The sequence below is a fragment of the Ursus arctos genome, unplaced genomic scaffold, assembly GCF_023065955.2.
Source record: "Ursus arctos isolate Adak ecotype North America unplaced genomic scaffold, UrsArc2.0 scaffold_33, whole genome shotgun sequence".
Taxonomy (NCBI): domain Eukaryota; kingdom Metazoa; phylum Chordata; class Mammalia; order Carnivora; family Ursidae; genus Ursus; species Ursus arctos.
This window is the reverse complement of record NW_026623019.1, coordinates 4950686-4966942: the sequence shown is the minus strand read 5'-3', so window position 1 is coordinate 4966942 and position 16257 is coordinate 4950686. Positions and strand designations below refer to the sequence as shown.

At 42.6% G+C, this 16257-nt stretch overlaps 1 protein-coding gene across 7 annotated transcripts in view; it reads left to right on the top strand.

The window, feature by feature from the left end:
* RIC1 (RIC1 homolog, RAB6A GEF complex partner 1) overlaps positions 1–16257 on the top strand; it is a 144027-nt gene that overhangs the window by 115608 nt on the left and 12162 nt on the right. For all 7 annotated transcript variants that reach the window (XM_048218390.2, XM_048218389.2, XM_048218388.2 and 4 more), the window contains 8 exons: positions 6949–7065; positions 7543–8271; positions 9712–9870; positions 9959–10095; positions 11664–11950; positions 12528–12719; positions 15215–15392; positions 15544–15732. In XM_048218390.2, the coding sequence (XP_048074347.1) occupies positions 6949–7065; positions 7543–8271; positions 9712–9870; positions 9959–10095; positions 11664–11950; positions 12528–12719; positions 15215–15392; positions 15544–15732 (1988 nt within the window). The remainder of the gene's footprint in view (positions 1–6948; positions 7066–7542; positions 8272–9711; positions 9871–9958; positions 10096–11663; positions 11951–12527; positions 12720–15214; positions 15393–15543; positions 15733–16257) is intronic.

The window sequence follows — 16257 nt, the reverse complement described above, 5'->3', positions numbered from 1 at the left end:
CAAAACTGAATGTAGGGAGGGTAACTGGGAGGCCACTGTAATGATCTGAATGAAGGCTGTCAGTGACCTAAACCTGGCAGTGAAAAAGAAGGAAAGAAGTGGAATATTGAATATAAAATATAGAGAACTCCATGATTAGTCAGCTATAAGGAAAGAAAATAATGCTGTAGTTTCTGGTTAAACCCATGAAGTTGTGTAACTTCCAATTCCAAGGCTCCTTCTGTTACATGGATGGTTTCCAAATTTCGTGTTGGTGTGGAACCCATTTTCAAAAGATAACTATGTAGATTTATAACTCTGTAGATTTATTTGTCATCTCTGTCTTCCCAGTCTGTCTTTTACTTCCTATTAAGGCACTTCCATTCATCTACTTCAAAATCTAGATCTCATTTCCTCTGCAAACTATATTTCATGGTAGCCGGAGAGTCATAGATGATAAGGGAAAGTTCTGTTTTACAGAAGAATTGTAGCTAAAAGATGTGGAAGGTAGGAATTACAGAATCACCATTTTGCTGCCCCTAAGGAAATAACTGATTCGGATAGTGATCATGATTGGATGAAGCCATCAGATGAAAGGTTGGTGGGGAATTTTACAATGAGGGGATCAGGTGGCCATATCTAAGCCTTATTAATCAACATTAGCATTACTACAAGTAGCAGAACCAGGTGTGGCATGCTTCCTGGGGTGATGCATCCTAAAGTTCACATGAGGAATTACTGCCCAAAACACTGAACCTGAATTAAATCAAGCTTCTAGATCAATTTTCATTCATAGGAAATACAGGGGTAGAGTTTTAGTTTAACACCACGAGGAAGCAGAATGTAGAACATTCTGTAGGACAGCAACAAGTCAATAATGTGGCGGGGGGAGGGGAAAGTAAGGGGGGAGACCCTTCTAAATAATTCTTTAGAGCCATCACAACCAAATGCAGTGCTTAAGTTCATTTGTATCCTGATTCAAACTGGCTATAAAAAGACACTATTAAAGCAATTAGAGATACTGAGTATGCACTGAGAGGTGACAGTAAGGAATAATTGTAGATTTTATTAGATGTGGTACTGGCACTGTGATTTATAAGCAAATATCCATGTACTTTAGAGTTGCACAGTATAGGAGTAAAACGGCATGATATTTTCCTTTAAAATATTTTGGTATAGTGGTGCCTGGCTTGCTCAGTTGGTGGGGCAGGTGACTCTTGATCTCAGGGTTGTGAGTTCAAGCCCCATGGTGGATGTAGAGATTACTTAAAAAATAAAATCTTTAAAAAAATAATAAAATACTTTAGCAAAATAAATGGAAAAAAAGGATAGATGGGCAGATGTGGCAAAATCTTGAGTAATTGTGAATTTGGTTGATGGGAATATGGGGGTTCATTGTACAATTCTCTATACTCTGAAGCTTTCTTTCTCATGTTTGAAGTTTTCATATTAGGGAAAATAAAGGGACTCCTTGTATATCCCAGATAACAGTGGGCAGTCAGTGGCACCAGTAGTACTGGGTACCCCATTTTAAGAGGGCCTTTCCAACAGACACATGAAAAATGCTCAACATCACTCATCATCAGGGAAGTGCAAATCAAAACTACAGTGAGATAGGACCTCACACCTGTCAGAATGGCTAAAATAGAAAACGCAAACAAGTGTTGGCAAAGATGTGGAGAAAAAGGAACCCTCTTGCAATGTTGGTGGGAATGGAAACTGGTGCAGCCACTGTGGAAAATAGGATGGAGGTTAAAGTTAAAAATAGAACTACCCTATGATCCAGTAATCACACTACTAGGTATTTACCCCCCAAAATACAAAAACACTAATTCAGAGGGATACATGCACCCCTATATTTATTGCAGCATTATTTACAATTGCCAGATTATGGAAGCAGCCCAAGTGTCTTTGGATAGATGAATGGATAAAGAAGATGTGGTCTATATACAGTATGGAATATTACTCGGATATGAAAGGGGCACCTGGGTGGCTCAGTCAGTTAAGCTTCTGCCTTTGGCTCTAGTCATGATCCTGGGGTCCTGGGATCCAGTCCCACGTCAGGCTCCCTGCTCAGCGGGAGTCAGCTTCTCCTTCTCTTTCTGCCCCTCCCCTCTCTCATGCTCACTGGCACTCTCTCTTAAATCAATAAAATCTTTAAAAATAAATAAAAAGAATGAAGTCTTGTTATTTGCAATGACGTGGATGAATCAGTATTATGCTACGTGAAATAAGAGAAAGATGATTACCATATGATTTTACTCATATGTGGAATTTAAGAAACAAAACAAATGAGCAAAAACAAACCCAAAAACAAACCAAAAACAAACCAAGAAACAGACCCTTAACTGTAGAAAACTGATGGTTACCAGAGGAGAGGTGGGTGTGGGGGGATGGGTGAAATACATGATGGGGATTAAGGAATGCACTGTGATGAGCACCGGTGTTGTATGGAAATGTTGAATCACTGTATTATACACCACCTGAAACTAATATAACACTGCATGTTAAGTGTACTGGAATTAAGTTTAAAAAAAAAGCCTTTCACAAAGAGGAGAGATCTAATGTGGTAAAGAGCAGATTAAGAAGTAAATTGACTATGAAGAGTGACAGTTTGACTTCTTCCTTGCCAATTTGGATGCCTTTTATTTCTTTTTGTTGTCTGATTGCCGAGGCTAGGACTTCCATAATACTCAATATAGAAAACCCAAAGACTCCACCAAAAATTTGCTAGAACGGATACAGGAATTCAGCAAAGTCACAGGATATAAAATCCTTGTAGAGAAAGGTGTTGCATTTCTATACACCAATAATGAAGCAGCACAAAGAGAAATCAAGGAATCGATCCTATTTGCAATAGCACCCAAAATCCTAAGATACCCAGGAATAACTAACCAAAGAGGTAAAAGATGCGTATGCTGACAACTATAGAACGCTTGTGAAAGAAACTGAAGACGACACAAAGAAATGGAAAAACATTCCATACTCTTGGATTGGAAGAACAGATATTTTTAAAACATCTATACTACCCAAAGCAATCTACACATTCAGTGCAATCCCTATCAAAATAACACCAGCATTTTTCACAGAGCTGGAGCAAACAATTCCAAAATTTGTATGGAACCAGAAAAGACCCCGAGTAGCCAAAGTAATGTTCAAAAAGAAAAGCAAAGTGGGAGGCATCACAATTTTGGACTTCGAGCTATATTACAAAGCTGTAATCATCAAGACATGGTACTGGCATAAAAACAGACCCATAGATCAATGGAACAGAACAGAAACTCAGAAATGGACCCTCAACTATATGGTCAACTAATCTTTAACAAAGCAGGACAGAATATTCAATGGAAAAAAGTCTCTTCAACAAATGATGCTGGGAAAATTGGACAGCCACATGGAGAAGAATGAAACTGGACGACCTTCGCATACCACATGAAAGAATAAACTCAAAATGGATGAAAGACCTAAATGTGAAACCATCAAAATCCTAGAGGAGAAAGCAGGCAGCAGCCTCTTTGACCTCGGTTGCAGCAACTTCTTGCTGGACATGTCTCTGGAGCAAGGGAAACGAAGGCAAAAATGAACTACTGGGACCTCATTAAGATAAAAAGCTTCTGCAGAGCAAAGGAAACAGTCAACCAAACTGAAAGGCAACCTATGGAATGGGAGAGGATATTTGCAAATGACATTTGCAAATGGATAAAGGGTTAGTATTCAAAATCTATAAAGAACTTATCCAACTCAATACCCCAAAAACAAATAATCTAGTTAAGACATGGGCAGAAGATGTGAATAGACACTGTCCAAAGAAGACATCCAGATGGCTAACAGACGTATGAAAAGATGCTCAACGTCACTCATCAGGGGAATACGAGTCAAAATCACAATGAGATACCACCTCACACCTGTCAGAATGGCTACAATTAACAACGCAGGATACAACAGATGTTGGCGAGGATGAGGAGAAAGGGGAGCCCTCTCGCACTATTCGTGGGAATGAAAACTGGTGCAGCCACTCTGGAAAACAGTATGGAGGTTCCTCAAAAAGTTAAAAATAGACGTAGCAAATGCACTACTATGACCCAGCAGTTACGGTACTAGGTATTTATCCAAAGGATACAAACATACAGATGCAAAGGGGCACATGCACCCCATTGTTTATAGCAGCATTATCAACAATAGCTGAACTATGGAAAGAGCCCAAATGTCCATCAACTGATGAATGGATAAAGAAGAGGTGGGGTGTGTGTGGGGGGGGGAGTATTACTCGGCCATCAAAAAGAATGAAATCTTGCCATTTGCAGTGGTGTGGATGGAACTAGAGGTTGTTATACTAAGCAAAATAAGTCAGAGAAAGACAAATAGGATTTCACTTCTATGCGGAATTTAAGTAATAAAACAGATGAACACGGGAAGGGTAGGAAAAATAACAAAAACAGAGGGAGGCAAACCATAGGAGACTCTTAAATATAGATAACAAACTGAGGCTGGGTGGGGGATGGGGTAACTGGGTGACGGGCATTAAGGAGGACACTTGTGATGAGCACTGGGTGTTATATATAAGTGATGAATCACTAAATTCTCTTGAAACCAATACTACACTATATGTTAACTAGCTTGAATTTACATTAAGAAAGTTGAAATACAATAGGAAATTGATAACATCTTGCACAGAGGCAAGACCAAGATTGCTACAGCAAGGCAGGTCTTGATTTCATACTAAAGATTAAAAAAAAAAAAAACGTAACAATGAAAATTGTTTTATCAGTGAGATGGCCTCCCTCATGAGACTAGGCTCCTTGTCTCTGAAACTCATAATAAGAATATCTACTAGGGATATTTTTAGGGTAAGAGAAGATATCTTTGATTCTTTCAAAGTTAGCATTTTTGGGGATACAGATAGTCCCTGCTTTAATGTTAAGTTTCTGGAAAGCTCATTAAAATGGTTGGAAAGTGCTGTTGGACTCCCCTGTTCTTCATGCTTAATAGTGATGGAAAGTGTTGAACGCATGAATACAACTGAAGGAAAGAGAAGGGGGTTTGTTTGTGTAATAAGATCATGTCAAATGTAGTGAAGTTCACCGTTTTCACACTGCCCACTGGTCATTGTGAACCTGAGTCCCGCTGCGGTGCCTGCAGTGGCTACTCTGAAGGTCTCTGAAAAGTGCTGTGGAGTCTGCGCCAGTCCGCAGTCACTCTCTTCTGACTCGGGTTTGTGTGTTTGATTTTTCTCTGTCCTCTGCCGTCCAGTTCTTAGAGTTGTGCGCACCTTATAATTTCCATTTTTCCTTCTCCTACCTTGAAGTAACATGTTGTTTCTCATGTGTTGTGAAAAGGTATTCAGATCTTTAGTTTTCATGTCATTATGTGCTAAGTGGGGAGCCAAAGACTTCTTTCCAAGGAAGGTTTTTTGGATTTGTGACAGTTGCTTGGGGATTTTGCGATTTTTTTATTATTTCTCTTTTTTGTAAATTAACATCAGTTATTACACTTACACCTACCTGGATGTGGCCTAACACCAGAATGAATGACAAAACCTGTGAATCTTCTGGACCCTCTTGCCATTTCTTATCCACAGTCCTGGGAGTGTCTGGAAGGCAGGACAGAAGAGCATTTTGTGTAACTGTTTTGAGAACAGAATATGTAGGGTGCCTGCTGTTTTCCTGACTGAACCCTAAATGATAACGGCAGCTTAAATTCAGCCTGCCAGCAGGCCTCAGGCTGGGACACCATCTCACAGCTTCGGAGTAATCACCCTTTCCTTCCTAAAATTCTTTCCTCCTTGGTTTTTGTGACACTGCGCTCTCCTGGTGCCCTGCTTGCCTTCAGCGTGGCATACTTTGCTTCAGAAAGTTCATCTGACTCCTTCAGTTCCCCAGCCTCACTTTGATTCTGGTATGTTCGTCTGTACTTCAGTCATCTCTCACATTTTTATTTGCAAGTCTTAAGATTCTTTCAAATTTCATGAGCAATGAAATGAAACTGCTCAGTTTTCCCTTCCTTAACTTCTGCTTGTAACTTCATCCAGTGGTAACCTCACCTTCTCTAGCAGCCATCTGGGTGCAGTACCCTGAAATCACCTGCAGTTCAGTTCTCTTTTCATGTCTTTCATGCCTAGGGCATCAGTCAGTTGTTTTTGTTTGTTTTATTTTTGTAAATCCAAGTGCTCTTTCTCTTTACAAGTGAAAAAGACTGTATCTGAGCTTCGCTTTGGAACAAAGCTTTTCAACTTCCAGGCAGGTGAGAAGGTTTAATGGGGAGACATGTTCGGCTCTCTAGTTTAGGATTTGATTGAAATGTTCAATAATGAAAGGACAGACTATTTGATTCATTCCTGAAGTCAACACCTGTGATGTCTGCCTCTCCTGAGTAAGCCATCCTGAATAACTCAGAATTTTAATAACTCCCTTCTTCAAGAATCAGGTAGTGGCTTATTTCCTTTTTTTTTTTTTTTTTTAACCTGGCTTTCCAAGCCTTCTTTGAAGGTCTGTTGTCATCCAGCATTTTTCTCATGATATTCCTAATCTGGTCAGATTTTTCTCACTTTCCCAAAAGAGATCTTCCATCTCAGTGTCATTTACAGAGGTGTCTTCAGCTGGAGAGCCAGCCCTTTTCCTTCCTCCCGTGTGTCGCGTCCTCATCCTTTCAGGCCCACCTCACCCTGTAAGCCTTCTCTGGCTATGTCAGGTAGGTGGCTGAAGTGAGCTCTCTTTCTGTGAACTTGTGAAGCTCTCCTAGTTCCGTCAGGATAATTCAGCTCTGCCGTCAGTCTCACGTTCCTTAGTTGCATTGTGGTGAGGTTTGCTGCGCCCTAGTCAGAAGGCAGCTTGGGCTCCACGTCACTTCACAGAATGGCTGGACGTGGCGCACGCTCTGTAAAGGGTGGTGCTGGTTTCACCCGTAAACCATATAGAGTTGGTGGGAGATGCTGAAAACATACATATTAGCTTGAATCCAATTTTTTTTCAGGCTCGTGATGCAGAGAGCATTATGCTGAATCTTGCAGGACAGCTCATCATGATGCAGAGGGACAGATCAGGCCCTCAGATCCGGGAGAAGGACAGTAACCCTAACCAAAGGAAACTTGTGAGTCACGTGCAAGTGACGTAGAACATTAGTGATGAAGGAATAAAAGAATTTAAGAGGAGAGTATGCTCTTGTGACTTGGAAACTGGGAAAGTATATAATACAGTCTTTAAGCCTCCAGGTTTAAGACTGTTGGTAAGGGGTGAATAAGAACATCCTGAAACAATAATAAAATGTTCCGTACTCCAGATGTTATTGCTTAGGCATTATTATTTGCTAATTCTAATGGGAAAGTAGGATAAATTGGTGAAGTTTGTGGGGTTTTTTTGGTTTGGTTTTGTCTTGTTTTTAGAATTAAATACACATACTTTGAAAGACAGGGTACTGTTCTTGACTCTAATTCTAAATAGAGTCCCCTAATTTTCCCAAAAGAAGTTGTGCTTATCATTTTAAAAGACTTAAGAAATTAGTGCCAAGGAACTTCAGAATGTACAAATTTAGTAGGAAAAAAATGAATTCTTGTCTTTGCTTCTCCAGCTGCCATTCTGTCCTCCCGTGGTCCTGGCCCAGTCTGTTGAGAATGTCTGGACTACGTGTCGAGCAAATAAACAAAAGCGTCACCTTCTGGAGGCCCTCTGGCTGAGCTGTGGAGGTGCAGGGATGAAAGTGTGGCTCCCTCTCTTCCCCAGGGATCACCGAAAGCCCCATTCCTTCTTGTCCCAGCGGATCATGCTGCCCTTTCACATCAATATTTACCCCCTGGCTGTTCTGTTTGAAGACGCATTAGTCCTCGGTGCTGTCAATGACACTTTACTCTATGATTCTTTGTACACTCGGAACAGTGCTCGGGAGCAGCTGGAGGTGCTCTTCCCTTACTGTGTTGTGGAGAGGACCTCGCAGATCTACCTCCACCACATTCTGCGGCAGCTGCTGGTCAGGAACCTTGGGGAGCAGGCCTTGCTCCTAGCCCAGTCCTGCGCCGCTTTACCTTACTTCCCTCATGTGCTGGAGCTCATGCTCCACGAAGTGCTGGAAGAAGAAGCTACCTCACGGGAGCCCATTCCCGACCCGCTGCTGCCCACTGTGGCAAAGTTTATCACCGAGTTCCCCCTCTTCCTGCAGACAGTTGTTCATTGTGCTAGGAAGACTGAATATGCCCTGTGGAATTACCTTTTTGCAGCCGTTGGAAACCCCAAGGACTTGTTTGAGGAATGTTTGATGGCTCAGGATTTGGACACAGCTGCCTCCTACCTTATTATCTTACAGGTAACAGTTCTCTTCTTGTAAAGTACAAGAATTAATGAGCTTAAACTTGGGCGGGGGGAGGGAAGAAAGGTCCTGTGTCGACAATGGTGGTGTTCAGAGGATCATGCAGTCCGGTTTTCTGTTCTGTGTAGTATAATACATAGAATAACATGCATGTATTATAGAGGAAAAATAATACTAAAGAATTATGTTGAATATTAGCGAGTTTGAGCCAATATTAGCTAATTTGAGCTGTTCGTCTGAGCCTCTCTCAGTAATAGATTTGTTTCCTTCTGGTGCGGAATTGCTGAGGGGACTCTGGTTAAAGCCTGGGTCCTCCTGGCAGCACACCTCGTGTTAGGCTTCCAGCAGCAAGCTGAGGAAACGCAGACCTGCCACAGTAATTACCCGCGTCGCACACGGGTCTTCTCAAAATAATGGGTTCTTGGAGACTCCTGAAAATCTGTGTCATTATATATATTTGACAAAAGGGCTTGATAGTTGTTCTTATCAGTCCAATACAGATTTGACAGGCTACACTTAGCAGTGCTTTCAAATTATTGCAAAGTTGTTTTCATTGATATAAGAAGCTAACCGTAAACTTGGTTTAAACTCTGCCTGAAGCACGTTTCTCATCCGCTTCCTTGCTTCATGACAGCTGATTGAAGCCAGAGGAGATAGTCCAGCAGAGGTGGGATGGCCCTGAATGTCTGTGATTCCCTGACTCGTCTAAAAAAGCCACAGAATGATAAAAATAGAAACAAAGTAAATGCAGCTCTGTTTTGTCTTAGGTCACCCCTTAGACTTGCAGTGATCTGCCACGCACTGGGATTGGACACTCTCTCTGTATCAGGATTCCAGCGTGGCCATGGATTGTCAGATAATTACGGTTGAACTTGCCTGCGAGGTGCCTCTCCCCGAAGGCCAAGGCAGGCGGTGTGGTGAAGCTGGCGAAAGAATTCGCGAGGACGCTCTTTGGGTAGCAGTCCTACATACTGTTGCCCAGAGCTGAGTACTTTCGTCACAGCCTCCGAAACTGCCACAAGAGGGGGACCTGAGCTTTGGGAGTCAGGCAGATTAGACTTGTGTTCTTGCTTTTCTTCTGGTCTTCAGCAAGTGACTGAACTCCGTTTCCTCATCTGTAAAATGGGAACGGCATAACCGCTCGGCAGAGTCGCTAGCAGCCAGGGAAGACAGAACGTGGGTCAGGTTTATGTGAGGTATCTGAGGTGTAGTGGGAGTTTAGAAAATCCTAATTTCCAGTACGCCAGCGGGGTGTTGGCCTCGCTTTTCCGTGCGGGATACTTTCTATTGATCCTTTTATTCTTACTGTTACACATTCCTTACAGAGGTGTAGCTGCGTTCCCTCTCTGGTATAGAAGTCCTAGAGGTAAAGAATTGCTCATACTTCCCAAATCACTGCCGTATAAAAGGAATGCTTGTGTTTGGTTGTTTTTGTAGAATATGGAAGTCCCAGCAGTAAGTAGGCAGCATGCCACCCTTCTGTTCAACACAGCCCTGGAACAAGGCAAATGGGACCTGTGTCGACACATGATTCGATTCCTTAAAGCCATTGGCTCTGGAGAATCTGAGACCCCTCCATCCACACCCACCGCTCAGGTGGGTTGCAAAATCGCACAGCCTCTCTAGACCATACACCGACATGGCTTCTTTCTCTAACTGTACCTCACATCATGTGTAATCTTAGGAACCCAGTTCAAGCGGTGGATTTGAGTTCTTCAGGAATCGAAGCATCAGTTTATCCCAGTCAGCTGAGAATGTTCCTGCTAGTAAATTCAGCTTACAGAAAACACTGAGTATGCCATCTGGTCCTTCTGGAAAAAGGTAAAAGAATCACGAGCTGTTATCACTTTTAGGGCATTCAATGACACATGTTGCATTTCAGGGCATTTGTAAAATTGGATCTTATGAAAACAACCATTTGATCAAATGCAATTCCTTCTCCATTTCCAAAAGGCTTGAGGATTACACAAAATGCTTCCCTTCTTCTGTCCTCCAAAGTTCACTTTTTTACTCTTTGTACAGTTTCTGTCCCTTGTCCTAGAGTAGGTCTTGTGTACCCATTCTGAAGGTAGCTCACTTCAAATTACCCTGATAATAGAGGACCAGAATAAAGAGGAAGATAATTAATTCTGCACTTAATCCAAAAGCCTTCTTATAGTCCATAGTTTTATCTTTCTAACTCTACCTCGTGACAAAAACGAGAAAAAATTTAGTCCCCAGGTACTTGACTCTCCTGTGACTCAACAGTGGGAGAGCCAAGAGGAAGTGTATCCTGAAGACAGATCTGCATCACCCATAGATGGGTTATTGCCTCCTGAGAGGTTACTGTGAACTCCTACTAAACATTATAAAATAGAATCTCCTCTGGTTTGTGAGGTCCTTGTGTTCCTTCCTCTGTTGTTACATGTTCTAAGCTCTTGTCTTTTCTCTCTTCTCATCCTTTCTTTTATATTCTGTTTTCATTGTTACTACAGTGCCTGACACATTAGGAGAACTTGCTGAACGTTTTTGGTCATGACATTTTACTACTTTTTTTACCACAGTCATCTGTACCACCCTTGCTCCCAGCATCTGCACACACAGTAAAATGCAACCACAGCACACTACAAACAGCAGCTTCTCGGCTGTGCCCGCACGGGACGTGATTACCGGCCAGTCCACATGAAGTGCTCGGTGCGCGCCAGGCACGGTTCGAAGCGCTTACAGCTTACAGGGGTAGGCACGGTTGTTGACCACACTGTGTGGGTGAAGAAGCAGAGGCCCAGAAAGTAAGCTTGGGTAGGTTCACACAGGTAGTGAGTTGGCAGAGCCAAGATCTGAATCCAGACAGTCGTCCAGGACTGTCTCTCAGAGAAGGCACCACATGGCCCAGTTACCAAACCAGTCAGCCCACCGCAGCCCGGATAGTGAGGGATGACAGACTGCGTGTCGTCACGTTGTACGTGTTTCAGCGTCAGTCATCCATCCGTGTGTCTGCTTATCCCCCGCTCCCGTGCACAGACTTCCTTGTGCTTTGTGTCTCCTGTCTCAGTTTCTTTGATCTGGTCTCCTCGCCTGTTTTCATTGGGTTCTTCAGACGCAGCATTATTTGCTCCCTTTCTTTCCTTCAACCCATCACCACCCTCCTCCTGGTTTGGTCTTGTCCATCTCCTCTTCCCTCTTCCCTATTTCCATTCTACAAATATGTTTTAAGAGCCTGCCGTGTGCCGGGTGTTGTTCAGCGGCCCGTGGTATCACACGGAGGAAAGCCCTGATCGTTTGTCTTCACTCACTCAGAGCTGGATCTTGGATCTCTTACCTCCTTCTCCGCGCTGTCAGTGCTGCTGCGTAGAACCGTGTGAAGCATTCGCGAACACCTTTTCTGCAGCTTTCTTGTTTCCTACTTACAGATGGAGCAAGGACAGTGACTGTGCTGAGAACATGTACATTGACATGATGCTCTGGAGACACGCTCGGCGTCTCTTGGAAGAAGTTCGGCTGAAGGACCTCGGCTGCTTTGCAGCCCAGTTGGGCTTTGAACTAATTAGCTGGCTGTGCAAGGAGCGCACTCGGGCCGCGCGGGTGGACAACTTTGTGCTGGCCCTGAAGAGACTCCACAAAGATTTCCTGTGGCCGCTTCCCATCATCCCAGCCTCTTCTCTCAGTTCTCCTTTCAAGAATGGAAAATACCGAACAGGTAATTGTAGGCTCGTGTCACTTGATCTGGGATGATCAACGAGATGAAAGTTGGCTGAATATAGGAGCTACCACGCGTTTCTAACTGTGGGAAGTTTTGGAACTGGCTATGTTGTGACTTATCTGACAGGACATTCCAGAGAAGTGGTAAAAATGCATCTTTGAGAGTTTGGGCTGTCTTCTAATCTAGGAGAAGACAAAGTGAAACTATTTTGGTGAGAGAAGAATTAAAAGATAAAGATTTTTAGTCCAGGTCTTGCAAAAAAGACTGTTCTAATTACTATTCCTCATGAAAATCCAAACAAAAACCTTTTATTGTGACATTTGGAAACTTCCTCTCATCTTAAGAACCAAGGAAAAGCACTTAAAAGATGAACAGAGTAAATTCTGTTTAGTGCTAATGAGACAGGATGATGTCAGTTGACTGTGTCTCGCTTCCCTGGTTTCTGGGTGGACGAGGGGGTGTAATTGCCTCTGAACTGTCAGTGTTCGGGAGTAGCAGGGAAAGCAGCCGAAATAACGGAGTTGGGAATGGTGGTGCGTGCATCTTCTGAATTGTTTCGGGGCTTGCTTTGCAGTGGGAGAGCAGCTGTTAAAGTCCCAATCAGCGGACCCTTTTTTAAACCTTGAGATAGACGCGGGTGTCTCTCATGTTCAACGAAGTCAGAGCTGGCTCGGCAACATCGGCCCCCCCCATCATGAGATCGACACGGCCTCGTCGCATGGACCACAAATGCAAGACGCCTTCCTGTCACCTTTATCTAATAAAGGTAAATGTTACTTTAAATCCTAGCTTTTCCGTAGTTCCTTTGGAAGGTTTTTGTGCCGTAGCACTTCAGAAATAGAGCTTCACCCCTTCCAGACACGTCCTTGAGGATTAGTCATTAGAACCTGCTAGAGAGGTGAATAGTTTCTAGAACAAGGCCACCCTGGCCTTAAGTATACTTTGCCGTATTTATTTTGGATGAGTGAGATAGGTAAACTCATTACAGAGCAGCACTAACAGATGGAACTGTGCACTTGATTTTAATGATACAGAAACACTAACTTGGAACTTCAAGTAAGCAAAGTGTTATCTCCGTGTAAAGAATACCATTCTTCTCGTAAGTAGACATGGATCATAAAAAATTGTACTCCATTATCTTCTCTTTATTTTACTGATAAAAATTTGTAGAAATTTTCTCTCTCTTGCAAGTTCCTGTGTAATATCGTTCATTTTGCCTCTTAGTCTTCAAAGCCTAATTCACTGTCCCACCCTTTACCAAAAGTGGGTGCCAGCCTCTGCTCTCCTCTGCTCTTACAGTTTTAGTGGAGTTTCAGGTTGAAGAAGCTTCCAGGTGACAAATGCTGCTGAGGCTTGTACGGGTACAGGGAGCGTCAGCAGCAGTTAGCCTGACTGTCTGCAGTGTCCTTCACGGCCCAGCACTTGGTCGGCGTTTGATTTTTAGTCTGTCAGCACCGTATTTTGAGCTTCCGCTACGTGGAGAAGCTTACAGCTTCCATTACTTTTGTTTAAATTGTAGAAGATGCACATAATATGTACAACTTTAGCCATTTTTAAGTATACAGTTCAGTGGGGTCAAGTCCATTCACATTGCTGTTCAGCCAGCCTCCAGAGCTCTGTCTTGCCAAGCTAAAATTCTATCCCTGTTAGATAACAACTCCCCATTCCTCCCTCCCCGGTACTGGCAGCCACCGCTCTAGTTTCTGTGTCCATGAATTTGACTACTTTAGATCCCTCATACGAGTAGGATCATACAGTGTTTGTCTTCCTGTGATTCAGGCTTATTTCACTTAGCATAATGTTCTCGGAGTTCACGTCCGTTGCAGCAGATGTGGGAACTGACTTCCTTTTTGAAGCCGTGTAGCACTGCACTGTGTGTCTGCACCACATTTTGTTTATCCGTCTACCCACTCATGAACACTTGGTTGCTTCCATCTTTTGCTGCAATGAACATAGGAGTTGAGAGAGCTTTTCAAGATGCTGCTTTCAGCTCTTTGGGGTATATACATATATTCCAGAAGTGGAAATGCCAGATCACAGGGCTATTCTTTGATTTTTTGAGGAACTGTCAACCCACCAACATTGACGAAGGGTTCCAATTTCTTGACGTTCTTGCCAGTACTTTATTTGCTGGGGATTTGGGGGGTTTTTTGTTTTATTTTTTTATAGTAGCCATCCTAAGAGACATGAGGTGATATCATTGCTTGCATTTTTTTTTTTTTGTAGAAAACTCTTTAGAGAGATCATTTGAAATATATTTTTAAATTAGAGATAATAGTATCATGGAACCCTTACCCCCACCCCCATGTATCTGTTACCCAGCTTCAGCTATTACCGACTCATGACCAAATTTTGTTTGATCCCTTCCGGTATTATTAAACTTCATCCAAGACAGGATATATTTTATCTGTGAATATTTCAGTATGTATCTTTAAAAGGACTCTTAAAAAAAGTTACTCCATTATCATCCCTCTAAATACTTGACAGTAATTCCTTAATATCATTAAATATCTGGTAAGTATTCGAATTCAATTGTTTCATAATGTCATAAATTTTTTTATGGTTAGGACCAGATCCAGATAAGGTTCACACATTGTGGTTAATTCTTTCTTTAAAAAATGATTGCTTCTCTCTCCACCATTTTTGTAGTTGTTAAGATTTACTTATTTATTTTAGAGAGCATATGGACGGGAGGGGCAGAGGGAGAGCACGTCTCAAACAGACTGCACTGAGCGTGAAGCCCAACGCAGGGCTTGATCTCATGACCCCGAGATCACGACCTGAGCCAAAACCCAAGTCACATACTGGGCCACCCAGGTGCCCCCCCCCCACTTTTTTTTTTTTTTAACCCCTTGCTGTTTAGTCATTGATGAAACTTGCTCCCGTGATTTTTTTCAAAATATGAATTTTGGTGATTGCATCTTCATGGTTTAACACTTTCCTCTGTATTTCTTATAAATTAGTAATTGAATCTAAAGACCTGATCAAATGATAGCTAGATTTTTTTGGAGGCAGGCAAGACTGCTACATAGGTGGTAGTGTGTTTTCCCATCCAAAGGCACATAATGTCTGGTTATCTAACAATTGTTGTCTTAAAAATACCTCCTACTGTTAACATAGCATGGGAATTTTAGCAGTTGATTTAACATTTGGGTTTCAAAATTCTGAGCAGAAATCAACATGTGAGAAACCACTAATATTTGAAATTAAATGTATTTTCTACATGAAGCTCGTTTGTAACTTTCGGCACTTTTTCCTCAGGTGATGAATGCAGTATTGGTTCCGCCACAGACTTGACTGAAAGTAGCTCCATGGTGGATGGAGACTGGACGATGGTAGATGAAAACTTCTCCACACTCAGTCTGACTCAGTCAGAGCTAGAACACATCTCCATGGAGCTGGCGAGTAAGGGGCCTCACAAATCCCAGGTCCAGCTTCGGTGAGTTCCTCAGCGTCCTGGAAGCACAGAATGCCTACTGAGGGTATTTGGGCAAATAGGCTACTGGAACTGCTCTCCTGATAACGACTGCCCTTCTCTACATCTGCAGTACCCTCTGAGCTTCGATCTTCCTGTTTCTGCTTCTCTGTAGATACTTGCTGCATATCTTCATGGAGGCAGGATGTCTAGACTGGTGCATTGTCATAGGCCTGATTCTTAGAGAATCCTCAGTAATCAACCAGATTGTGGTTCTCATCCAGTCTTCAGAGGTGGATGGAGAGATGTTACAGAACATAAAGACGGGGCTGCACGCAGTAGACCGATGGGCCTCTACAGATTGGTAAGTGCGGGTCTCCTTAGGCCTGTTACCTTGTTACCTTGGCTGTCCTCGGGGGAGTCGTGTCCTTTCACAGTTGTAAGGTTTAGTTCTAGTTCATTTATTTGGAAATTGTTTAGGTTGGTCGAAATAAAAATGCTTTCACACGTTCCTTTCTGAAGTTGTTCTCTTTAGTCACTATTCTGTGCCCAGCCAGGTACGTAAATGACACAGTACAGATGATCTTAGACTTGTTAGACTGGAACTTGAGGTCTGTGGTTATGTGGAATTGCTGCTAATAATAACCTGAAAATATCTACTTTGAAAAGATAAATTCACACACGCCTTAAATTTTTAACAGTCCATAGCAGTTACTAGCAAGCCCAAAGTAAGAGTTAGTGGGTAGAAGTGAAGAGCCTTGGATCGTAGCCCTTTGTCACCAGTTATGTGTGGATTTGAGGTTTCCCTTCCTTGGATCTAGTTGTTTCCTTAGTTGCCAAATTCACTTAGAAGAGATGTACTGTGTGAAGGTTCTTCAAATCTGAAGAA